Source organism: Pinus tabuliformis, chromosome 3_1 (genome assembly GCF_031772625.1).
Source record: "Pinus tabuliformis cultivar Carrire ecotype Pingquan chromosome 3_1, CPIR1, whole genome shotgun sequence".
NCBI classification, from domain to species: domain Eukaryota; kingdom Viridiplantae; phylum Streptophyta; class Pinopsida; order Pinales; family Pinaceae; genus Pinus; species Pinus tabuliformis.
The window spans coordinates 391,377,804-391,404,103 of record NC_142301.1 but is presented as its reverse complement, the minus strand read 5'-3'; the positions used below and the strand labels follow the sequence as shown (position 1 = coordinate 391,404,103).

At 40.3% G+C, this 26,300-nt stretch overlaps 1 protein-coding gene across 2 annotated transcripts in view; it reads left to right on the top strand.

Annotated features, from left to right (window-relative positions):
• Window positions 1-26,300, top strand: part of LOC149187364 (TatD related DNase) — a 242,224-nt gene that overhangs the window by 111,874 nt on the left and 104,050 nt on the right. For both annotated transcript variants that reach the window (XM_089411335.1, XM_089411336.1), the window contains exons 7-10: window positions 13,959-14,029; window positions 14,160-14,270; window positions 15,168-15,250; window positions 15,789-16,005. In XM_089411335.1, coding sequence (XP_089267461.1) covers window positions 13,959-14,029; window positions 14,160-14,270; window positions 15,168-15,250; window positions 15,789-16,005 — 482 coding nt within the window. The remainder of the gene's footprint in view (window positions 1-13,958; window positions 14,030-14,159; window positions 14,271-15,167; window positions 15,251-15,788; window positions 16,006-26,300) is intronic.

The window sequence follows — 26,300 nt, the reverse complement described above, 5'->3', positions numbered from 1 at the left end:
AGCCGAAACTTTTGGTGGTGGAATGAAGTCAATCCGACTGTCGGTTTGTGAGATATGGTCTGCCCTAGTTTGATAATGAAGCCGCTAATGCTGATGTTACTGATCTAGGGTTTGCTACTGCTGATATGAATCAGATTTATTGTACTATTTCTCTCTGCTGAATTATTGAACATAAAAGAAGATTTGATCAAAGGGTTTCCCCACACATTGTGGGGTTTGTCCCTGGCTAGCCGCCACATCTTGTGTCTCTTGTCTTGGCTTGTTTTCTGTCGATCGTTTAATGTTCTATCTGCACTTTATTTTATGTACATGTGATTGCTAATCGGTGGAATATGATAAGAAAAAGAAGTAAACTGTTATAAGCATAGAACATACCATAACTTAACATGGTATCAGAGCTGAGGTGAAGACAAAGCCCGAGCAAGAGCAAGAGCAATCATTGAAGACAAGATTGGCAAGGCTATCCTAAAAGAACTATGGGGTCCTCAACATTCTTTCCTGCCGAAGACAAGCTCTGTGAGAAAGCTAACTATCACGGATGAAAGATGTCTATCGATCTAACCATTGAAGATCAAGGAGTGCTGGACCATGTAAGAGGCAATATTGTTGAGCCTTCATCAAATGCATCTGCTGCTCCCTGGAACAAATGGAAAAATGGAGAAGTCAAAACAAAGAAGATCATCCGAGACTCTATTGACAAGCGCTTGGTGGCCTACATCTCTGATCTAGACACCTCCAAGGAAATCTACGACAGACTGGTGAGTTTATTTAAAGTTAATGATGCAAATCAAGTTTTGTTTCTTAGAAATAAGCTGAGGGAAATCAAGAAGGGTAAAGATGAAAGTATGCAAGCATACTTCTTAACTTTTAAGAATCACCGAGATCAAGAACGATCTCCTATCTATTGGGGAAACTATTACTGACAGAGAAATGGCACTCACAACTCTTGAAGGATTACCATCTGAATGGTATGTGTTCAGGACTACTCTTCTGAACTATAATGTAATTCCTGGTTTCGAGGAATTAATGGCTAGATGCATTCAAGAAGAAACAAGGGAAGAAGTGTAAGAAATGCCCATGCCTAAAGGTCCTCCTGCTGCCTTTTCTTTTCATGCAAAGAAAAGAAATAATTCCGGGACTAAATCAAAAGGAAAGGCTGGACCTAAGGCTAGAAGAAAATGACGATGTTACATTTGCGATAAAGCAAGTCACTATGCAAGGGAGTGCCCTGATAGAAAGGACTCACTCTAGGACGATGATCAAAATCCCTCTGATGGCAATCAAAGGAATGACAAATTCAACAGCAAAGGTAAGAGGAGAGCTGGGAATCAAGGAAGAGGACAAGCATTCAAGAAGGCCAGAAATTCCAGGATGTATTAAATGCACCTCCTCAAAAAGAACCTAGTGTCCATCTCGGGAACGGAAGGCAAAGGCTACAAGGTAACCTTCAGCGATGGCAAGGTATGTATATGGAAAAATAATGTTAAAGATGCCTTTACTCTTGGGTTTAGTGTTGATTCATTATATCAGGTCGATGGAAGTCTGCTAGGTGTCATGTCTTATGACACATCTCTTCAGTCCGAACTTTGGCATTAGAGGTTTCCCCCCCTTCATTATAAAGCTATACTCAGTGTAAGACAAATGGTGATAGGGATGCCCGAATTTTGAATAGAGAATGAAGGTGTATGTCCAGGATGTGCTGAAGGAAAGCTCAAAAGGGGACCATTCCCCTCAAGCCAAAGCAAGATCTCTGATATATTACAATTGGTTCACTCAGGCATACCCGAGGTTGGCATTAAGAGGGAGACTACTACACCACATACTCTTGAGCAGAATGGTGTGGTGGGAAGGAAGAACCGCACGATGATGGAAGCTGTCTGGGCCATGCTACATGATCAAAGACTTCTGAAGTTTCTATGGGCTGAAACTACAATCACCGCCGTATATGTACAAAATCGATGCCCTCATCAAGCATTGGGTTCCTAAACTCCTGAAGAAATGTTCACCACCGGTCAAAGGGAAGTCGTGATTAGTCATGATGTCACCTTTGACAAAGATATGGCTCTCAGCAAGGTGGACAATCTGCTGACTTTGAGTAGCTCTCAAGAAGCCGACACCAGGTAACCGAAAGAAAAGGATGATGAATCAATTCCTGATGTAGAAGAACCCATGAATCCAATTGATCCTCATCCACATGGGCCTTCCTCTTCTAGGAAGAGGCCTTCATGGCTTAGGGGGATACTTGATGATGCTGAAGGACATGCTGCACCCTGAGGAACCTTCCATCAAAGTAAGAAACTTAACAGGTATCAGGGATACCTGACCATCATGAGCACGATCATACAAAATGAACCTTCATCATTCTCAGATGTCATCAAGCATTAACTATGGAAGGATGCTATGACCATAGAATATGAGTCTATTATGGAGAATGATGTCTGGGAAGTAGTTCCCAGACCCTGGACAAGACAATTGTTACTTCAAAATGGCTTTACAAGATAAAGCATGCAGCAAATGGAAGTATGGAAACGTATAAGGTTCATTTTGTTGCTCGTGGTTTATCCCAGAAGGGAGGTATAGACTATGACATTTGCACCTGTTGCCAGATATACGACCATCCGCTTGATCATAGCCCTTGTGGTTTCACAAGGATGGAACCTACATCAGATGGATGTTAAGACTGCGTTTTTGCATGGTTCTATCAAAGAAGAGGTCTATGTGGAGCAACCTGAAGGATTTGAGATTTATGATTGAAAATCTCATGTATGCAGGTTGAAGAAGGCCCTCTATGGGCTGAAGCAAGCATCCCGAGCATGGTATGAGAGGATCGATAGCTACTTGATGAAGCTGGGATTCTCTAGGAGTGAAGCTGATCCTAACCTTTACTTTAAGGTTGAAGATGACAAGCCTCTCATACTGGTGTTGTATGTGGATGACCTCTTTCTAACAGGTGCAAACCCTCTCATTCACAAATGTAAGAGGGAGATGGCTTCTGAATTTGAAATGAAGGACCAAGGACTTGAAGTGTGGCAGAAGCCAAGGGAAATTTTCCTATCTCAAGGAAAATATGTGGTAAATATATTGGAAAGATTCGGTATGATGAACTGCAAGCCTGTGACTACCTCGAGGATCTTAACTTTTAGAAGTTATATGGTAGTGATGTCGGACCAGACTTGGGAAATGCCTCTGAGTTTCAAAAACTCGTTTGCATTGATGTTCTTGGTGAACCTCCATCCGAACATATGTTTTGCAGTTAGCATTGTTTGAGCTCATATTTGGTTGAGCCTCACTGGATTGATGCCAGGAATCTTCTGAGATGTCTTCAGGACACAATCTCTCATGGATTAAGATACACTGCCGGAGTTGTGAGACTACTTGGATATACTGATGTTGATTGGGAAGGCAGTGTGGTGGACCGTAAGAGCACTTCCGGGTACTGTTTCACCTTGGGATCTGCTTCGATATCCTGGATGAGCAGGAAGCAGAAGTTGGTGGCTTTGAGCACTGCCGAAGCAGGATATATTGTTACTAGCATAACCTCGTGTGAGGAAGTCTAGTTGCGAAAGCTCTTCAGTGAGCTGTTTGGATTTACATTGGATACCACTGTTATTCTCTGTAACAACCAGAGGTGGGATTCGATTATTGAGGAATCCCATATTCGTCAGTTGCTCCAACAGATAGACGTCATCTGGGATATGGTAAGTTGATGAGCAAGGAAGCTCCGTCACGTTAAGATGATGTACAGGTTGATACACCTTGTCAAAGCCCCAAGGAAAGATCTAATCTGTGATTTTCCCAAACGACTTGGAGTCGGCAAGAAACCTTTGTACAAGGGTCCTGCATGTTGCATACATTGAGCTCTGGGAGCTCTGAGGGCTTGCGGTTCCTACTGGAGCAACATATGACCACAGGGTGACTCACCCTCCCCTGGTGGTGCACACTGGAACAAGATGATTCGCTCTCTTGTGGGACAAGATGATTCGCTCTCTTGTGGAACAGGATGATTCGCTCTCCTGTGTAGCAGGATGATTAGTTCTCTTGTGAGGCCTGGATTGATGTGTTCTCCATGGCAGCCTGGATTGATGTGTTCTCCACGGCGATTGTAGCAGGATTGATGTGTTCTCCTGTGAGGCCTGGATTGATGTGTTCTCCTGTGAGGCCTGGATTGATGTGTTCTCCATGGCAATTGTAGCAGGATTGATGTGTTCTCCTGTGAGGACAGGATTGATTAGTTCTCCTGTCGAGGCATCCTACCCATGCAGTCTGAGACTCATGGGAAGTACCTCTCATCTGATCAATGAGCAGGGAAATGAAGTTAGGGACCATAGTAGTACCGATGGACGCATCGTTGTAACTACCGTACTCCCTACGCTAGGATGACCTCCATTGATCTGGGATCAATGATACTGGTCTGGGACCAGTGGTAGGAGTTGTACCATACTATGACGCTGACTTCGGGTCGGTTGAGACTGGTCTGGGATCAGTGGCACATACTCTGAGACTGACTTTGAGTCAGTGGAGGATGATATTGGTCTGGGACCATTGGAGTTGTACTCACTATCACGCTGACTTTGGGTTGGTTGAGACTGGTCTGGGACTAGTGGTACATACTCTGAGACTGACTTTGAGTCAGTATGATACATCCTCGATCATTTCTTCTTCTTCATAATTCGGACAAAAGCAGAGTAGAACAGAACAATGCAAGAGCAGAGCAGAACAGAACAAAAAAAAAAGTATAGATCAGTGCAGGGCAGAACAGGCAAAATAGAGCAGAGCAGGGCAAGGGTCAGGCTGTACAAGGCAGTGAATTTGATGGATGAATAGTAACGACTGATAGACAGATTGCAGATGAAGTTCTCCGTGGTTGAGAGGGAGTGTTAAAATTGGCAACCAGGGCAAAACTTCATGTGGGTCATCTTATTCATGGCTAATAATATTTTTATTAGATTCCTCTCGTCGAGAGGTGTAGGATTGATATAAAGATCATCCAATTCCGATAAGTATTCATGGAGATATGAATTTATTTTGATTATGGAATTATTATCAAGCCGACCTACAACTCATGTAGGCTCAGAAGCCCAACAGTCGCATCTATTCACCCACCAACGTTGTGTATAAATATAAGAGGACTTTTTCTCATTTGGACTCACTCATCTCATCACATCTCTCTCTCTCTCTACTGCGCAGATATGAGTCTCTTCTCTACTGCGCTGAAATGGGTCTCTCTCTCTCACACATGTGAAGCCGGAAGCTGTTGAATTTGAAGCTGCAACTGCAGAAGTAAAGATTGACTTGCGTGGCCTAGAAGATCTCCTCTTTGGAACTGCGCTGTAGGTTCATCTGAACCTCCTTTGAAAGCCGCAACTTTTGGTGGTGGAATGAAGTCAATCCGACGAACGGTTTGCAAGATATCGACTGCCCTAGTTTGAAGCCGGAAACTGCTGAAACTGAAGTTGCAACTGCAGAAGTAAAGATTGACTTGCGTGGCCTAGAATATCTCCTCTTTGGAACTGCGCTGTAGGTTCATCTGAGCCTCCTTTGAAAGCCGCAACTTTTGGTGGTGGAATGAAGTCAATCCGACGAACGGTTTGCAAGATATCGACTGCCCTAGTTTGAAGCCGGAAACTGCTGAAGCTGCAACTGCAGAAGTAAAGATTGACTTGCGTGGCCTAGAAGATCTTCTCTTTGGAACTGCGCTGTAGGTTCATCTGAACCTCCTTTGAAAGCCGCAACTTTTGGTGGTGGAATGAAGTCAATTCGACGAACGGTTTGCAAGATATCGACTGCCCTAATTTGAAGCCGGAAACTGCTGAAACTGAAGCTGCAACTGCAGAAGTAAAGATTGACTTGCGTGGCCTAGAAGATCTCCTCATCTGAACTGCACTGTAGGTTCATCTAAACCTCCTCTGGAAGCCGAAACTTTTGGTGGTGGAATGAAGTCAATCCGACTGTCGGTTTGTGAGATATGGTCTGCCCTAGTTTGATAATGAAGCCGCTAATGCTGATGCTACTGATCTACGGTTTGCTACTGCTGATATGAATTAGATTTAATATACTATTTCTCTCTGCTGAATTATTGAAGATAAAAGAAGATTTGATCAAAGGGTTTCCTCACACATTGTGGGGTTTGTCCCTGGCTAGCCGCCACATCTTGTGTCTCTTGTCTTGGCTTGTTTTCTGTCGATCGTTTAATGTTCTATCTGCACTTTACTTTATGTACATGTGATTGCTAATCGGTGGAATATAATAAGAAAAAGAAGTAAACTGTTATAAGCATAGAACATACCATAACTTAACAGACAGCGTCAAGGACCATGTAGTACCACGTTGCTTAAAAGAACACGACAAATGTGATGTGGGAGGCCCTGATGAAATTGTATCAACATACTTTCGTGCAGAGGATGATGCTAGTAGAAAATCAGCTGCGGTCATATCAGATGCAGAAAGGAGAACAAATCGACATCTTTCTCTATCGATTAAAGGAGGTCCGGCATCAACTGACTTCTGTAGCGGCCACGCCGGATCAGGAATTAATGGTGAGGACCGCATTGAATGCAGTCTCAGAGGACTGGGAGGTATTTGTCTAGACTCCAGAGCTTATTGGGCAGATCGACCCTTCCAAATTGGGAGGAACTGTGGGCAACTCTTCGTCAGGAAGAGATCAGAAGGCTAACCAAGGTAGAAAGCAGTGGCAAGGGGGTCAGAATCAAGAAGGAGGAAGAGGAGGATGCTGCCCTAGCTTCTTGGGGAAAGTAGGAGAAATGAAAGAAGAAGGACATCTCCAAGGTCAAATGCTTCCACTGTGGGGAACTGGGTCATTATGCGAGCCAGTGTTTGAGGAAGAAGAGCAAGGAATAGGCTTCTGAGACCAAGGCTGCGCCAGCGAGGGTGGAGAAAGAAGTGGAGACAGATGATGACTGTGCCATGAATGCTCATGCACCCCGTGAGAGGAAGTGGAGAGACATCGAGCTGTAGTCAGACGGACTACAGGCGATGAGGGGCAGGATCCTTGAGGTACCCAACCTCTTGGATTATACCTTGCTACGGGAGCCTCAAAGAGGAGTAGCGGAACTGACAGAGATGTAAGAGTTCGAAGATCAGTTACTTACTTCTTAGTAACTGAGTTGCAGTGTAGCAGCTAGCAGTGGCAGTACTATGGGCAACACAATGCAGCATGATGAGAGGGATTACAGTGTAGATGCAGTAATGGTAGTGGCAGGGCCATGGGCAGTAGCATGGATGCAGAGGGAGCTGCTGTACAGATGCAACAGTGGTAATGGCAATGGTAGGGCCATGGGTAGCAGTGCATGATGCAGCAGTGCAGAGGATGTTGGGCAGCAGGCCTAGCATCAACACAAGGACCGATGCCGGATGATCAGGGTGATGCTTAGTGAGGAGTATTACTAGAGCATAGTCCTCGCCAAGAGGGAGTGCTGATTTGGGGTAGCATCAGATGTGCTTTAGCAATGAAAATTGGTGGAGAGGCTAAAGCACATGAGATCTCCAATACCCAGAAATGGTTTGGGCAGAATCTAACCAGTTTGGGAGATATTAAAATAATTAATATTTTTAATGGAGTCCCTGAGTCTAAACTTAGGGAAAATAAAATATTAATATGAATTAATATAAAACTGAGTTAAAATGGTCCAAAAGTCATGGATCAATCGAGATCTAATCTTATTTGTTGATTAGGGACTTAATCTCGGCCGTTGAATTGTCAACGAGAATAGTATAAGAGGAGGCTTGAGGGTCACTTGGAGAATGCAACGAGTTGATCAAGAATTCGATTTTCTGGGGCAGGACTTGCTAAGGAAATCGAAGGAGTGATCAGAGTTGCAACTGAGGGGCAGTGAATACAGAAGCAGAGAGGTAGAGAGGGTACCGGGAGCATCAACGTAGAAGCCGGAGAGAGAGGGACACATAGGCAGCTAGAGGCCACGCAGAGCTAGCCAGAAGCCACGTAGAGGTAGCTAGGAGCTGCGTAGTGCCTGAGGAGAGCCAGCATGGGTGATGCAGAGGCTCCAGAGGCTGATGCAAGGCTAGTTGGGTTGACGCTGCGCTGATGCTGGGCCAGAGAGGCTGACGCAGTCCCTAGAGGCAGACGCTGGGAGATTTCGTGGGGCAGATTGGAGCTGAGAGCTGTGGGATTGTTCATCCGGGGTTTTTAGCCGGAATATCTGTCTCTGACTGAGAGGTACTACTACTGAGAGCATTCTCTGTTGGGTGAGCCATTTCTGGCACCCAGATTGTATTCTGAAACTGCTTAATAATAAAACCCTTAGATAGCTGCACCGGTTTTCCCGCATTGGGTTTTTCCGGGGACATTAGTCCAAAAATAACAGTGTCACTTGTGTGCTTGTTTTTCCTTCAGTTGATGATCTGTATGTGTTGAGAATGTACTTGTATTTATTTTCAGTATTTACATGGTAAATAACTTGTTAATTAACATAAAAAATAGGAAGAAATAAATCAGAAAGTACATGAAGGATTTTTAACAGATAGACTTAGAAATTCCTACACGAACACGCATGTATCCCACTCTGCAAGGGTTGGAATAATGATGCAAGCCTTCCCTTTGTCGCCCATGGTGAGAGACAACCTCATCTGGGCCCTGGATCAACTACCAAATGTGTGTTGCAAGTGTGTAGCTGGCTAGGCAAAGTGGTCCAAGTGCATCATCATCATCAAACAAGTGGAACATGAGCGAGCAATGAATGGTACTGAAGGAATCCATGGCATAGCTATCTGTGCTCTGCTATAGTGGATGTCCATGGCTCTCAGTGCACACCCCGTGAATGCCAATATGGCCCTCTGAAGGGCTTGGACTCTATATAGGGAGACCAAACCCCGATACGAAAACCCACCTGCAATCTTGTATAAGATCCAATGGGTCTCCTCATCCTCCAGCACAACAGTTCATTAGTGCAATTGAGTAAATGAGCTTACAAATCATGGAACCAAGTGGACACTTCATAGTTGGATGCCCTTCCATATTGAGATTTAGAGTGTACAAGTGTTCCTAGGTACAAGAAAGAGGTTACTCAAAGACCCTATTAGGTGGTTTCAGCTTCCAAGGGAGTGATAGGTCCATGGTATTGTTGCCGCCTCACTTGCACACCTAGGTTAGTGTGGGAAAATCCTCAACCCTACAAGGTGTGACTTGGTGGCAAACTAAGAAATGGGGCTGTCACTTATTACCAATTCTCTCTGTTAAAGCTCTCTTCTAGTTGAAGCTAAGGGGGGTGGTCCCTAATGAGGTTAGTGAATGAAATGTGAGTTTTTAAGAGTAAAGGTAGTGGAACTATTCCAAGATATGAGCAAGCTTGTGAATATATGAGCAATATAAAGATGTATATTCAATGATAATCAATGCAACGTCCAAAATATAAGAACGGTAACTAGTTTCTTGTAAATAATTGTTCAAATGAAATAATAAACTCTTGGCCAAGTAGATATTCAAAGCAAAATGACAAGTAGTCTTGCAAAATAGAACAATGTTAGATGAAATATGAAATATCACTTGCAAGATACAAATTGTACTTGTAAAGAAATGCTCAAGTAAAAATAATATCATTCCATGATCATAAGCATATACATCAAGCACATGTAATAGCAATTAGGTAAGTAAAGTAAAGATAGCAAGATTGAAAATCTTCGCTACTTGCAATATGCTACTTTGAAAGGAAAGACAACTTGAACTTGCAAAATGAGATTTAGTGAATGCAATGATATTGCTTATAAGATATAAGTAAATGTTGCACTTGCTAAAGGAAGTACTCAACAATAAGAGATAATAGCTTCTATAGATAATGAGGCTATCCATCATGACAAGTAGATGAGATAAATAAATTTGCAGGTAAAATTAGAATGAGGTGCAACCTATCTAGGGTGAGATGCAATTATCTTGGTCAATTTTACTCTATATGCCTATTCTAAAGTGAGAGATCCTCCCTTCAAGTTCTTACCAAGGGGTAAATATTGGAATGACAAAAATTCCTTGGAAGCTTCCACGCATTTCTTGAGGAGGAACATGTGTGAGTGGGAGTGGAGTGGTAGGAGCCACTCTCTAGTGATATCTCAATGATCTCCAAGTCCAAAGCGCACCAAAGAGTGACTCCTCCATGAAACTCGAGCTATCTCCCTCAAAAAATGCGATTTGCTTGGTGGAACTCGTCCCTAGAAAATTTTGATTTGCCTTGATTTATGGCTTAGGTGGAGTCCACATCATTTTCTAACTTGAATTTGACCTTTATATGGATTTCCACCTCATTTCCACATCATTTTAGCATGTGTGGATATTTATTTTTCTCCATTTATTTAATTGTTGGGTTAATTTTATTACCACATTTTCCACTAAACTTAAGAAAAATGGGTTTTGAGGGTATAGAACTTATTTTTTACCTCTCAAGGTGTGTTTTAGTAGAAAGTTGAGGGCGAGAGGTGTAATTTTGAGCACACACACCCCATACAACTTCCTTGGACATCACTTATTATATTTTACAAATTAGATTTTATTAAAATTTCCGTCTAACGAGAAATTTTAAAAATTAAAAAACTGACCCCTAGACTTAATTAAATTCCGCGAAATTTTACAAGTGATCTAGTATGGTAGTATGCAATGACTCTAGACATTAGGACTGACCCAAGGCCTTGCCATCAAGCCGCACTCCGGCTTTGGATTTATGCTTGGAGGAAAAAAACTCAATTAATTATTAAGTGCCCGAAAGTACCTAATAATTAGCCAAGTGAAAAAAACCTCCCAGATTAAACTTACTTGATGACAATGTTTCAAGTTACCTATGCCTATTACATGACTCAATTCATCACACTAGCATCGCTTTACATCATCCCTGTAGGGCTTCAGAATTTGGGTACAACATAGAAGATGAGAATAATAAGTTAGAGTTAAAAAACTCTGATGATATATGAACTCTGATGGTACATGAAGCCTCTAACATATCTTCGAGCATGGAGTCTTCAATTATTTTTTTAGGTGCAACTCTCAGTGGTCAACATGTACATCTGTCATATGGCTTGTCTCATGTGAAATAGTGATGGAACGAAGTGGGGCATAAGAGGAGGGCTCCAACCCACATGCCATAATACAAGGGTAGCTATGATGAGAGAAGCCCACACTTGGGTGTATAGATGTAGGAGAGAGCAATTGTGGTACATGAGTTACCTCGACCTTTGTTTTTGCACCCTTCTTCATATGCCTTTTGCCTTTTTATATATTTTTCTCTTATAACTGCACTGGGCTCCAAGGGAGGAGAGCATGATGCAAATGATATAACAATGAATACCCCCTTAAGGTTAAGCAGTTCATCACTCACCAAGGGTTGGGACAATCATGGGTTCCTTAATGATGCAGGAGGGCCAATATAAGGGGGGGGGGGCCTCTAGGAACCAGGGTGATGACCATAATGATAGGGGTAGAGTTCATGTTGGCTTTTGCCCACGTGCTAAATTTGTATGTCCCAACCGTCTTTTGCATTTTATGGTACATTGCCGGTTGAGAGTGCCAAATTATGCTTTTTACTTTCTTTTTAGCCACATCAACTTCCGGGGCATTGTTCTAGGGCCGACCCAAAGTGTGGACAAGGGGAGGGGGAGGCTAACTCTACGAACCAGGGTGATGACCATAATGATAGGGGTAGAGCTCATGTTCGCTTTTGCCCACGTGCTAAATTTGTATGTCTCGACCATCTTTTGCATTTTATAGTACATTTCCGGTTGAGAGTGGCCAAATTATGCTTTTTACTTTTTTGTAGCTGCATCAACCTCCGGGGCATTGTTCTAGGGCCGACCCAAAGTGTGGACAAGGGGAGGGGGAGGCTTACTCCTTGTGGACCCAATTGACAAATGTGGACCCAGATGGGAAATATGTGAAAACGGGTTATAATGAGTGGAGGGTAGTGATTTATGTGGTGCCAAGAAGCAGGACCACACAACCAGAATTGGGATTTCCCATGTAGTGCCGCTCTTAAAACTAGTGGCCAAGAAATGAGATCCCATGGGACTAGGATGCAAGGTTAACCACCATGTTGGATAAGGGGACAAGAGTACAAACCAAGCTCATTCATTCTGCCGAATTCCCGCACTAATCCATGCCTAAAAGTGTGCATGATAATTAAGCAAAAATACCCAACTATATAATGAAAGCCATACCTTTGGGGTTGGAAGGCTCACCTTCAAACATACGATCATAGGATATGGGCGAGGGAGCATGATGGCTGGCTCAGGTGGCCAAGATGATGGCACATCAAGCTATCTGGTGGCTGCAAGGTGCTGCCAGCTGTCAGTTGAGGACTATCTAGTAGAAAAATTCTCCTGTGGGTGTCACCAACAGGTGGTGGGTAACAGTCCCGAAGCAACTTTTCTGTGGATATACAAAGTTTCTGGTTATGTAAATTCTGAGGCATCTCATCTCTGGTCATATGAGTTCTTTTCTCTGGTCATACAAGATCCTGAAGCAATTCATCTCTGTGGCATATAGCATCAAAGAATAGGTATGTGACAACTTGTGAACTGATTTTTGGAGGGTTGATTTGGCACATGGAAATTGGTCTACTGGTCAATTTGTCTATCACTTGGATTTCTCTCTTTGATAAAGATTCTTTAAGGAAATAATTTCTCAGTTTTTCCCTTGTGGGTTTTTCCCTGGCCTCTGGCCTAACTTCTGGTGTCTATTGTCTTTTTGTGCACTGTGATCTTTACTTTTGCATAATTAAATGTATAATTGCTTGATAACATAATTGAAAGAAGAAAATGCTAAAAGTGAACAGATATATCAGTCATAAGTAATTATCATGATAGAAAATTCTAGATTGCACTTGAATTTCAACAGATCCTTGGTCAAAACGCTCCTAATTTGACCTCTATATATTGACATGCAACCTCTCACATTTGGCAAGCAATTTGGATAATTTATTCTTTTGTTTTCTGTCCACACGTGTGAAGGAGAGAGAGAGTCATGACCATCGAAGTTGATCAGAAGTTTGATTTGCTTTGACCAGTGTTGACTGAGGATTTTCTGGGCTGATTGATCTGCATTGAGCAAACCTTCTGCAGCCCAGTTTGAGTACAGTTTGACTGAAATTCTGGGACAGTTGATGGAAATTCCTGAGGCAGTTGCAGGGGCCGAAATTCGGCCTGTTTGACCAGAGTTAACCAGAAGTTGCAGAGGCTGAAATTCAGCCTTTTTGACCAGATTTGACTGGCTGTTGCAGAAGACTAAAATTCTCTCTTTTGACAAGGTTTGACCTATATGAATTGATTGGTCAGTTTGATTAAGTTTGATTGGGATATTCAGATTGTACATTTGTTGAATTGGACAAATTTCTTTTAAGAAAAGATTGCTGGGATTTTCCCGAGGTTGGGTTTTCCTAGGGTAAAATTTTTGTGTCTCTTATGCAATGCTTTTCTGCTGTGATCTCTACTGCCCAACTGCATTTATGGTTGAATTTTTCTGACGTATAAGTGCTTAATGATCTGAATGTGTTAAAGTAAGAACAATATCATTGGTTTGACTAAGTTTGATTGGGATATTCAGATTGTACATTTGTTGAATTGGACAAATTTCTCGTAAGAAAAGATTGCTGGGATTTTCCCGAGGTTGGGTTTTCCTAGGGGAAAATTTTTGTGTCTCTTATGCATGCTTTTTTTTCTGTGATCTCTACTGTTCAACTGCATTTATGGTTGAAATTTTCTGAAGTATAAGTGCTTAATTATCTGAATGTGTTAAAGTAAGAACAATATCATTGGAATTAATATCTGTAGCATAAAATTGTGCTTGTTTTTATTGCACTTGAAAAATAAACAATAGGAACAGCCACTTTCTTGATTTGGTGGATTCTCCAGGTCATATAATGGAAGATTTTGCTTCTAAAGCACAAAATACATCCTTCAGTGTACTTTATTAATATTTTTTTTTGCTTATTAGTCGTAAATCACTTCAGGTGGTAGCCATTGGGGAATGTGGGTTGGACTATGATCGACTTCAATTTTGCCCTGCTGATGTTCAAAGACAGTGAGTTTTTCCCAAGACATTTATGAGTTTTTGCATATATCTATTAAGGAATATCAAGTTGTAGTCGAGAATAATTGCTTATGAAAGTTGATTCAGTTCTAAGCAAGTTTTTTATCTTTTCCAATTGTAGGTATTTTGAAAAGCAGTTTGAATTAGCTGATGCCTTGAGACTTCCCATGTTTCTTCATATGCGTGCAGCTGGAAAAGACTTTTGTGATATTATAGAGCAAAATAGGCATCGGTAAGGCTGCTGACTTTCTAGGAATCACGTTGTATTGGAAAATGACCACTAATGATCATTCTTCCCTTACATAAAACTTACGTCATTGTTTTGATTGGCTATTGCACCATGCCATATCTGTCATGCTCTTGTTGATATGCTTTTGTTCTGGGCAAGCGCCTTTTTTTTTGGAGGGATTGTGAGGTGCTGTGATAATCTGTCTATGGGATAATTCTTTTACTGTGGAAATTTCGTCTGTTTGTTGACAAGATTCCTTAAAATTATGTTTCAGAGGTTGAAGGAGAGATGATAATATCATAGTCAAATGTGCACAAAACAATATTGCAGAACTGGCCAATTAATTGGCAAGTTCTAATCAAAACAATAAATCGGCCCCGAAAATTTTCATTTTCCTGCAGTCTGCAAAACTTCATGATCCAGATGATTTTTGGAAAAGATTTGCAGCTGCAGTGGAAAATTCATTTAAAAGGCAGATTTTCTGCCTCATTTTTTTACTGTGTCCCATTTTTTTTTTGTTTTGTTCTGTGAAGTCTTTCCCAAGTCAACGATTTGGGACCCTGGCTGATCTTTTGCCGGTTCCAAGTTCTGTAACACTGGTATAAATAAATATAAAGATATGAAAGAAACAGAACGCATTGTTTATTATATATATCCAGAGAGATGAAAAATTACTATCTAAAATGAGGAATTGCATATTGTAGTATCCATTGAGAGCTGCCTGATCCAACTAGACCTTAGATAGTTTCATGCATGTGGTAATCTGTTCCCCTTCTGTTCATATTTCAGGGTTCCATGAGTTAGTTAAGTGATAGATGGGAACGTAAATGAAGGGTAGTTAGAGATGTTTGGCTGTTTCCTGGCTATCAACTAGACTAAACAAATTTTTTGATCTGGCAGATTTATTTCAGGGGTAGCTCACTCTTTCACCGGATGTGCAGAAGATCGTGACCAACTTCTGAAGTTTGACAATTTATTTATAGGTAAGCCCACAGGCATATGATCTTGACTCCAGGTTCTTTTCTAAGTATGCCATGACATCATTACATTTTTTGTTCAGTCAGAAAACAAAAAGTTGAAGGCAAGCCAAATCTATCAGATTCCCTTTAAATTTTAAACTCATTCTTTCCATGAGAGTGTTTTCTATTGATCATTTTCATCTCTAGTGGTAATATGTGCTTGCTCTTGTAATTGATGATCAGACGTAAGTGTTTTTGAAAATAAGCGCTGTAGCTCCTAACACTATAAGCAACTTCACTCAATTTGGAGCTAGCGAATTGACTAATTTGGCTTTGGTACTTTTGTGCCATCTCTTTGAGGTGTGTGCTATAAGTAATCATGTATAGTTTTGCTATGCTTTGGAAGGGTTCATGGCAATAGGAATGATTGCCTAAAAATATTGAAAGCTTCTATCTCATTGAGGTTCCCTTCCAATTCTCCCCGCTTCTCTGTTGAGAATTGGTATTGTACTTTGATTTTCTGGCCGTGTACGTTTATTAATACACTTTCAGTGCCTTGCAGGTATAAATGGATGTTCCTTAAAGACAGTGGAGAATCTTCAAGTTCTAGCTGGTATTCCTCTAGAGAGGATGATGATAGAGACAGACGCTCCATACTGTGAGATAAGGAGTACTCATGCAGGAGCCCATTATATAAAATCAGTGTGGTCTTCCAAGAAGAAAGAAAAGTTTGATCCTGGTTGCACTGTTAAAAATCGCAATGAACCTTGCTTTGTCAGGTAAAATCAATTGTGATATATATGTATTTGAAGATGCATAGATGTGTCCTGTTGTAATTCTGTCCTTTATGTGTACTTTGAATTAATGTTTTTGAAACTGAATTTTAAATTTCATATTGATCTCAAGATCATATACTGAGTGTTGGCTGAGTTACTCTTGAGCATATGATGATTATGAGATAGGTAGTGTTAGCCACCTAATCCTAAAGTTTATTTAGATAATTAGTTTTTCTAGATAAATAAGGTTATTCTAGAATGTATTAGTTCTAGAATAATAAAGGAATTCTAGATTTGTTGTATTTCATAGGTGATAGGTAGGCTTTGTCATGGTGATTATCCTCGTGTTGTCGATCAAGGACACATGGCATCTTGAGATAAGGCTGGAGAGGTTATATATATGCCATGCCTCTTCCCCCCTTATGTAAGATTTTTTTCTAATTAGTAAAAGTTGTATCTGAAGACATGGAAATTATATAATGTTATCGGAACCATGATAAAGGGGGTTAGTGTAATGGGAGAATCATGATGAGACATAGGCAATGGATCCATGGAGACAAAGATTTCAAGGCTGGGCCATGATCTTTTCATCAAGCAAATGATAGTCTTCATGGAGGTACTCTGTTTCAAGGAAATTACTTGCAATTTTGAATATTAATTTAGATCTAAAACTCTCTAAAAATTCTCAGATTATATTTATATTGTTAAAAAAGGGGGGCATGGTGACAACAATAGGTATCTAGTGGAGGGCATTGACAACATACAATTCCAGCTAGACTCAAAGAGTCTTATGTGTGTGAAGGTGGTAATGTATGTACCTGAGTTGGAGAAGAATGTACTCTTAGTTTCAACCATGGAGGATAGAGGACGTGAGGTCAATTTCACGGTAGGTGAGGTCACTGTCCGGTTGAAGGGAGACTGATCCTAGCATGAGGCGAGTTATGGGTAGTAGGGAGAATACACTGTATTTGTTTAGAGGACACCCACTGAAAGCCCTAGTACATAGTAGTGACAACCAGAGTGAGATTTAGCACAAGAGGATGGGACATTTACACTATAGGGTTGTACCACTGTTACAGGAGATGGTCACCAATTTTCGGGAGTTCAATATAGAGCATCATGGTGTGTGTAAGGGATGTGCGCTTATCAAGCAGGCTAAGGAAACATTTCCTTGTAGTGAGACTAAGAACAAGGGTGTGGTGGATTTGGTGCATTCTGACATCTATGGTCCTGTTGACTACTGGAGTGGCATCTGATGATTATATGAAGACTCCATGCCCAAGGATGATCCAGAGGACACTTGTACCATCAAATATCATCAGTCAACATAGTTTTTTAACTCTACTTTTATTTCTCATCATCTATTCTTATACCCAGATTCCACACCCTGTGGCGAATTGTAATAAGTGATACTAGTAATGATGAGTTTGAGTTTGTAACAGGCTTAGTATGTTGGGACTCGATCAACAAATGAGTTCATCTTGGAGTGTTTTTTTATCTGGTTAATTATCCCTTCTTTTTTAGAGGCAGATAATTTTCTGGGTTTTTCACTCACTTTTTACCCCAAAGCTGGGGTGACGGCTTGAAGGTTGAGCCCCTAGCACATCCTAGTGTCTAGAGTCAATGTATATTACCATACTAGATCACACGAAAAATTTCGTGGAGTTTGGTTAAGTCTAGGTAGTCATTTTTTAATTTTTTAGATTTTCCGTAGATCTAAAATTGCAAATAAAATTGTATTTGAATTGTAATAAGTGTAGTTTAGAGAAGTTGTATGGGGTATGAGTAATAAAAATTACACTTCTCACCTTCTACTTTTTACTATGACACACTTTGAGGGGTTAATAATGTGTTTTGGACCTTCAAAACTCACATTTCCTAAATTTAGTGGAAATTGTGGCATTTAATTAGGTTAGAATTAACTAAAATAGAGAGAAATGAATTATTCCATGTAACAGAATGACGTGGAAATGACTTGGAAATTATCCTAAGTCAGAGTTGAGTCAACAGATGTGTGGAAGATCACTGAGCACACTACATCATAAATACACCATTATTTGGCAAAATCGAATTTCCCAGAGATAAAACAGCAATTGCACATGTGGAAAATCGAATTTATTAGAGGAACTCATGCACTAAAGGAATATTCTATGGAATATTTATACTGAGGATTTCGTGGGGCCTTCTCTCACTATTAGCTCGAGTGCTTCTATACTTAGCACTTCACATGGAAGATTACGAGTTTCACTTGGAGGAGATCACGCAGTTCCTAGGGATCTGCGCAAAGAATCTTTGGGATCATCATCTGAGGTGGCAACACTTAGTTCGAGTTTGATTTGGTTTGACTGGACCAGTGTTGCGGGGGAGCACTCCTCCCCGATCCTGCTCCCAATCCGTGCTCCTGGCAGAAGTGACTCGGGAGCGCGCTCCCGTAAAAAAATTTGCACTACCTGCCTATTTCCGGAGCGAAGAAGGGAGCATCGCTCCGGGAGTGGTCAGGGAGCGATCGCTCCCGGAGTGATGAGAGCGACTGACGGGAGTGGAACGTGCGGAAATTTTTTTTCGATGGGAAAAAAAAGTTTTTGTGGAAATAAAGTGAGGGAGGGAGGGAGGGTTAAATAGATGCTCCCTCATTTCATTTCATCATTGTGAGAGTGAGAGTGAGAGTGAGATTGAGATTGAGAGAGGGAGATTGAGAGAGGGTGAGAGTGAGGAGCAAGGAGAGAGTGAGAGAGAGCAAGAAGAGAGAGAGAGAGCAAGGAGAGAGTGAGGAGCAAGGAGAGAGCAAGGAGCAAGGAGCAAGAGAAAGCGAGGAGTAAGGGGAGATTGAAGAGCTTGCAAGGGGAGATTGGATGCCAAAGAGGTAGGCTCTACAATATTGAATAGTGTGTCTATCAATTTTTTTTTTAATGTTTATTCCTAAATAAATAAATAAATTGCTGTCTATTTCCCATTCCCATTCCCATTCCATTTTTTAAAATTTTGTCATGGTTATATTTCTTGGCATTTTCTTCTTCTCGGTTCCTTTTTTGGTTATTATGGTGCTAGAGAGTAGAAAAAGGAGGGTTGAAATTGAAAATGAAGAAGGGGATGAAGAAGGGGGACATAGTGGATTTGATGAAAACCCCGGTGAGGAGGACCTGGAGGAGAGTGAACATGAGTCAGCTCAAAAAACTAAGCAAGACCAAACCCCATTGTGGAAATATGTTAACAAGCCTGAAGTAGGGAAAGGGGTTGGAACCATTAAATTTCATTGCCCCCATTGCAACAATAATTACACAGGTTCATACACCCGTGCTAGAAAACACCTCTGCGGGAAAATGCCATGGGATGGAGATAAACAAATAGGAATCAAAACTTGTACAGGTGTGTCAGCAGCAGATAGAGCCAAATACATAAGGGAAGAGGAGGAAGCCCAAAACAAATCTAAAAAATCAAAGGGTTTCTTTGAACCAAGCTCACAATCACATGCACAAAGAACTCCTTCAGCATCCTCCCAAGGCAGTGGATATGGAGGCACAGGGTCACCAAGTTTAAGGCGTAGAACCATATCAGATTTCCTTGATGAAGGGTGTAGGAATGATGTGGATTCAAAATTTTACAGGTTTCTCTATGCATGTGGGATACCATTCAATGTTCTTCGCTCACCTTATTGTCACGAAATGGTTTCTGCCATAAATGATGCCCCTAAAGGATACAAGAGCTTTGGGTATGACAAGGCAAGAACTGTTGGACTTTATTATGAAAAAGCAAAAATATCACATTCTTTGGATAGAATGACAAGTTCTTGGACTGACCATGGGGTGTCCATTGTATCTGATGGATGGACAAATGTAAAAGGCAAGCCATTGATAAATTTTCTTGCTGTGTCTGTTAGTGGTGCCATCTTTCTTTCAACATATGATTACTCAGACAAGTTCAAGACTGCCATCAACATTGCAGAACCATTACTTGAAACCAGTGTTGTGAAAATCATCGTTTTATCGCGATTTTTTCGAGAAAACGATTTTATCGCGATTTTTATACGAAATTATCGCGGGTAAATTTTTTTGGCCGATTTTTATGAAATTATCGCGGTAAATTGGAATTTATTGCGATAAAAATCGAAATTATCGTGGGGGTCTCCGACAGCGAGGTTTTATAATATTTTTTTGGTTTTTTTATGAAATCATTTGCACAATGGCGTGCGGAGGGCAGAGGAGAGCTGGGAGATGTTGCTGGAGAGGGTTTGAAGCTGATTCAAGTGCTTAGAGGAGAAAATCAAGAGGAGGAGACCGATTTCTCCATAGAAATGGTATGTGGATCAATTTTTTTTTTATTTTATTGTTTAAAAACATTGTTTTTGTATTTTTTCATTGTTTTGGGTTGGGTAACTTGGTATGGGCACCAATTTTTTTTAGTTTTCATTGTTTTTAAAGATTGTTTTTGTATTTCTTCATTGTTTTTGGTTGGGTAACTTGGTATGACTATGGGAACCAATTTTTTTTTTTTGTTTTCATTGTTTTTAAACATTGTTTATGTTTTTTTCATTGTTTTTGTCATTTGGTTGGGTAACTTGGGTTTTCATTGTACAATGTAAAAATTAAAAATTAAAATACTAAATTGTAAATTTGTAACTTGTAATTTTGTAAATACTAAATTGTAATCCTTATTTTCCCATAGGTTCACAACTTCACCAAAACACCATTCAAGTTTGCAACTTCAAAGTTCAAAAACAAACATGCCAAGGAAATTGGATCCTTTCTGGGAATATGGTGAACCTGATGCTCTGAATGATAGACTAAACTTGAGTTGCAAGTTGTGTGGCCACTCTATGTCCGGGGGGTGTACAGGTTGAAGTTTCACCTTGCACAAATCCTTGGAAAAGATGTGGGGCCTTGTACAAATACAAATCCTAAACTCATCCAAAGAGCCATGAGAGCATTGGAAAATTTAGACCAGAGTAGAGAGGCCAAAGAAGAAATCAAAAGGCAACTAAAAAGGTCAGCTGAAGCAAATGGCACTGGTTCTACCACAACATCAACCAATCCGGTAGTTGCCACATCATTTTTTGTTCCTTGAACCACACCTGGTTCACAACCATCTATCAGTTCAATGCTAAAAAGAACTGAGAAAGAACAAGCTGACAAGCTGTTGGCAAAATTTCTCCTCTGGAGTGATATTCCTTTCAGAATTGTAAGGAATAATCCATTTTTCCAACTTGCTGTTGATGCTATTGCAAATGTTGGCCCAGGGTACAAAATCCCTTCTTATCATGATTTCAGAGGCCTGATTCTTCAAAATGAAAAGCGTGACTGCGCCCAAAGATTGGAGGATTTTAGGGCATCATGGGCACAAATAGGATGCACTGTTATGTCAGATGGTTGGATTGACCAAAAGGGGAGAACCCTTATAAACTTCTTGGTTAGTTGTCCCAAGGGGACTATGTTTATCAAATCTGTTGATGCATCTACACAAATCAAAGATGCAAGAACTTTATGTGATTTGCTAGATGTGTTTATTTTGGAGGTGGGTGCAAAAAATGTTGTCCAAGTCATAACGGACAATGCTGCAAATTATGTTGTTGCTGGCAGGATGCTTATGGACAAGCATCCTACTTTATTTTGGACACCTTGTGCTGCACACTGTATTGATTTGATGTTGGAGGACATAGGGAAAATTCCCTTTGTCAAAGATATTGTTGATTCATCCAAAAGCATTACAAAATTTATATATAACCATACATTTGTGCTTAGCTTGATGAGAAGATTCACCAACAACAAAGAGTTGGTGCGCCTCGCCATTACACGGTTTGCCACCAGTTTCATATCTCTTCAATCCCTCTTGAATTCTATGTGGGATGTGAAGAGAATGTTTCTTTCAGAGGAGTGGCGTGCTTTTCCAATGAGCCACAAACCAGAGGGAGAGGCTGTATGTAGACTAGTTTCATACCAGGAAGACTTTTGGGCGGGAGTGCAAGAGGTGTGTGCCATTACTGAACCTTTGGTAAAGGTTCTTCGGTTGGTTGATGGTGAGAAGCCCGCAATGGGCTATTTGTATGAGGCCATGGACATGGCCAAAGAAGCCATTCGGGCCTACTATGATGGTAAGGGAGATGATGGGTTTCAGAGACAACTCCTCCTATGGGGAGTGATTGATGAGCGATGGAACAACACACTCCATCGTCCCATTCATGTTGCTGGGCTTTTCCTGAACCCTGCATTTTCTTATGCATGTGGGTTTGATTTTGATGCTGAGATCATGGATGGATTCTTATCTTGTGTCCAGAAGATGGTGCGATCTCCAGAACAACTTATAGAGATCTCTAAACAAATTGAGACATATAGGATGGCAAGTGGCACATTTGGCTTTGACATGGCTGACACTGATAGGACGATTAAAATGTCAGGTATTTTTTAGTTTGTAACTTTGTTCAAATTTCATTGACTCTTCAAATTCCATTGTTTTCTTATCTTTATTTAAAATTTTATTTGTAATTTTGTTGTAGATGCATGGTGGAAAATTTATGGTGGCAGGGTACCCCTTTTGCAAAAGCTTGCCATTCGCATCCTTAGCCAAACATGTAGCTCCTCAGGATGTGAGCGCAATTGGAGTGTATTTGAAAAAATACACAACAAGAAGCGCAACAGGTTAACACTTAAACATTTAAAATATTGCAAATTTCCAAATAAATTTTTGAATTTATTAAACAATTTTTTTTTTAATTATTAATTATTATTTCATGGTCTTTGTATAGGTTGGAGTCCTAGCGCCTTAATTACATGGTCTATGTCTACTACAATCTTCGATTGTGGGTGAGGTAACTTGAGAAGACACCTAATGTGGAGGCCATCTCATTGGATGGGATTGACACCACTACTGCATGGAGGGTTGAGGCCAAGAGGTCTCTCATGGAGTCTGCTGATGATTGGTTAGTGCAGGATGTAGTGGATGGGGAGGAGCAGGAGGAGCAGGAGGAGGAGGAAGAACAGGAGGAGGAGGTGACACGACCTGCCCGAGCTACCATTGCCACCAGTAGAGGACTTGGTCTACCTCCTATAGCTCCTACTTCTAGTTCTTCAGCTTCTAGAGCACATCAGACTCCACTGCCATCTCCACTAGTATGGGCACCAGCATCTACATCTAGAGGGAAAGGGAAAGCTGTGGCATTTTCTCGCAAGAGGGGCAGAGGAAATCAATAGGATTAGACTTTAGTTATTTTCTTCATTTTATTGTATATGACATTATGACATGATGAGATACATTATCATATTTTTTGTTGATATTTTGAGGCTGAGTTGGGACTCAGGACTTACTATTCAGGACATGATTCAATGTTATGCGTGATTTTTGCACTAGAAATGATATTAAACATCTCATATATTAGTTATTTTATCATATTTATGTGTCAATGTATTTATTTTATGTTGTAGATGGTTTAGATATTAAAAAAATTGAAAAAATGAATATTTTTGTACCAAACAATTATTTCCCGATAATTACGATTTTTTCCGATTTTCTCCTCGCGCTGATATTAACCCGATAATGATTAATGCAACATTGCTTGAAACAATTGACTGTATTGGGCCATACAATGTCATCCAAGTCATCACTGATAATGCTCCTAATTGTAAGGCAGCGGGAGCAATTATTGAGGATAAATACCTCAACATATTTTGGTCTGGGTGTTTGGTTCACACAATGAACCTTTTTATGCATGATATTGTTAAGAACAAAAACGAACAATACAAATGGATTGGTGATTTGTACAAGAAAGGCAAACAAATGATAAAATTTATTACAAATCATAACAATACCCATGGTCTTTTCCACAGTCACTCAAGATTGGAGTTGTTGAAGATTGCGAGGACTAGATTTGGTAGCTATTACCTCACCTTCAGGGGCCTTTTGAAGGTAAGATAGTCATTGGTTAGCATGGTACCAAGTCCACATTGGCAGGTATTAAAGGAAAGGGCTACAAATGCAACTGACAGGCAAGGTTTTGAACAGGTGGAGGAGGCCGCTCTTGATGGTATGTTTTGGGCACGTGTGAGGCAAGTATTGGATTTCACCAAGCCCATTTATCACATGATTCGGTTTGTAGATACAGATAAACCAGTGATTGGCGAGGTGCATGAGCAGATGGATACCATGTTGGGGCAAATAAAAGATATTGTTCATAACAATGATCCCAACTTGTACAAACTAATTCAGGATTGTGTGTGTATACGGTGGGATAAACTTAATGCTCCACTACATTGCTTGGCATATATCCTTACACCAAAATACTACTCTACATCTTGGTTGGGCCAACCTGCACCAGGGGGTGGGGTTAGGGCCAAACCCCATATAGATGAAGAGGTATCTACAAGATATTTGCAAGCATTAGAAAAGTTGATACCTGATAGGGAGGAATGTGCTAGTGTGCGTCTTGAAATAGGCAGATACTTCAATTGCACTAGTTTGTTTGGTACCTTTCATGTAATGGAAGATAAAGACAGATTTGATGCTCTCACATGGTGGGAATCATATGGCGGCCATGGACTTTTGTCAAAATTGGCAAAAAAAGTTCTCTCACAGGTTGTAAATACTTCTTCTGCAGAGAGGTGTTGGAGCACCTACAGCTTCATACATAATGTGAAAAGAAATAGACTCAATGAAAACCGGGCATAAAGCTTGGTTTATGTGCACTACAACTTGAGGTTGTTGAGTCATTACTGTGATTAGGCTTATGAGGATCCAACATATAAAATTTGGGACAACCACTCAGAGGATGATAATTTGGAGGATGGCACTATACATCTTGAAGAACTGGAAGTGAAACTTATAAGAGAGGAAGATGAAGCAACAACCATGCCACCTCCACCATCTAGTAGCAGTGCTCGAGTTCTGAGTCTTGTTCCTTTGCTGTCGCCACCTCCATCTACACCCTCACCTGGAGGGCATGTGCCTTCTGGTTCTGATCGTCGGTCTGTGTGGGAGACTCCTAGAAGACCACCACGACCTGCTCATACATTAGACACTTCTCGTGGCAAGGGCCACATGTAGTAGTAGATAATAGATTTACAGTTTACTTGTCTTTTCTAGTTTCTATTAGTTTTCATAACTGTTTAGTCTTGACTCTTTCATATCATAATGATATTTTTTGTAAACAATATATGACTGTGACAATTTAAGTTTGAAGTTTGAAGTTGGCAATTATAACTCATTGGTAATGATTTTGAATTATGAATATGATGCTTCGTGAAAGTTGTTTCATTTCATTTCATAATTCATTTTATAACATTTCATTTCATGTTAGATATTATTTCTTGTAATGGTTAAAGTTTAAAGTTTAAACTTAGCTTACAAATACAACTTTGGTGATCAATGATGATAAATGTTATATATTGAATTTTCAATTTTGAAAGCTTGAAGTTGAAACTTTAAGATTGATGAATCATGATTCATGAGACTCAATATGTTGTATGTTACTAACTTGTGGACGTGGTTGATGAAAATTATAACTTCTAGATGATTGATGTTATATGGTTGATGGTTCAATGATCAATCTATGTTTTTTTTTATGTTTTTTATATCTAATTCATCATTCTACATGTTTTTGTTGACATATATGTATCAAAATATAAAATAATATATATTATATAAAAATCACTCCGGGATTCGCTCCAAAACCGGGAGCTTTTGAAAATGTCGCTCCCGCTCCTGTTTTCGCTCCCGCTCCCTTCTTTCGCTCCCGCTCCCAAGTAACAATGGACTGGACTTATCTCATTTCTTTGGTTCACTCATGGATATGTTTACTATGCCATATAGAGAATTCGATTTTCCTTGGGTGCCACATGAGGAATTCGATTTGCCTTGGTGTCTCTATCATCTCCACTTGAAACTCGACTTCCTCTTTCTTGGGATTTGCTCCCAACTCTCTATATAATGAGGCTATGGGCTCTCATATTGATAATGTAATACGAACTCTTGTTCTTGAGGAGACGCTGCAGAATTGTATTCACTACTTGCAATATAATACAACAGTCTTTGGGGTAAATCGTGATGGTGTTATTCTCCTTGCATATGTGGTAAATTCTTGACTTGTTGTTATGCTTCTACTTATTTTCTCATGGCATTGTTTCTTTCATGCTTGTTTCAAGGTATGTTAGTATGCAACTATCTCATATTAGCATAAGAATTACTTATTTGCTTTAGGAAAATAATTTTTCTAGTGGATGTTAGATGTATCTCTCGAAACTCTTTCCATTGTACTTATTTAATTTCATGTGGATTTAATGATTTGTGGTGAAGTTTTGTAGAGGAATCATTCATTG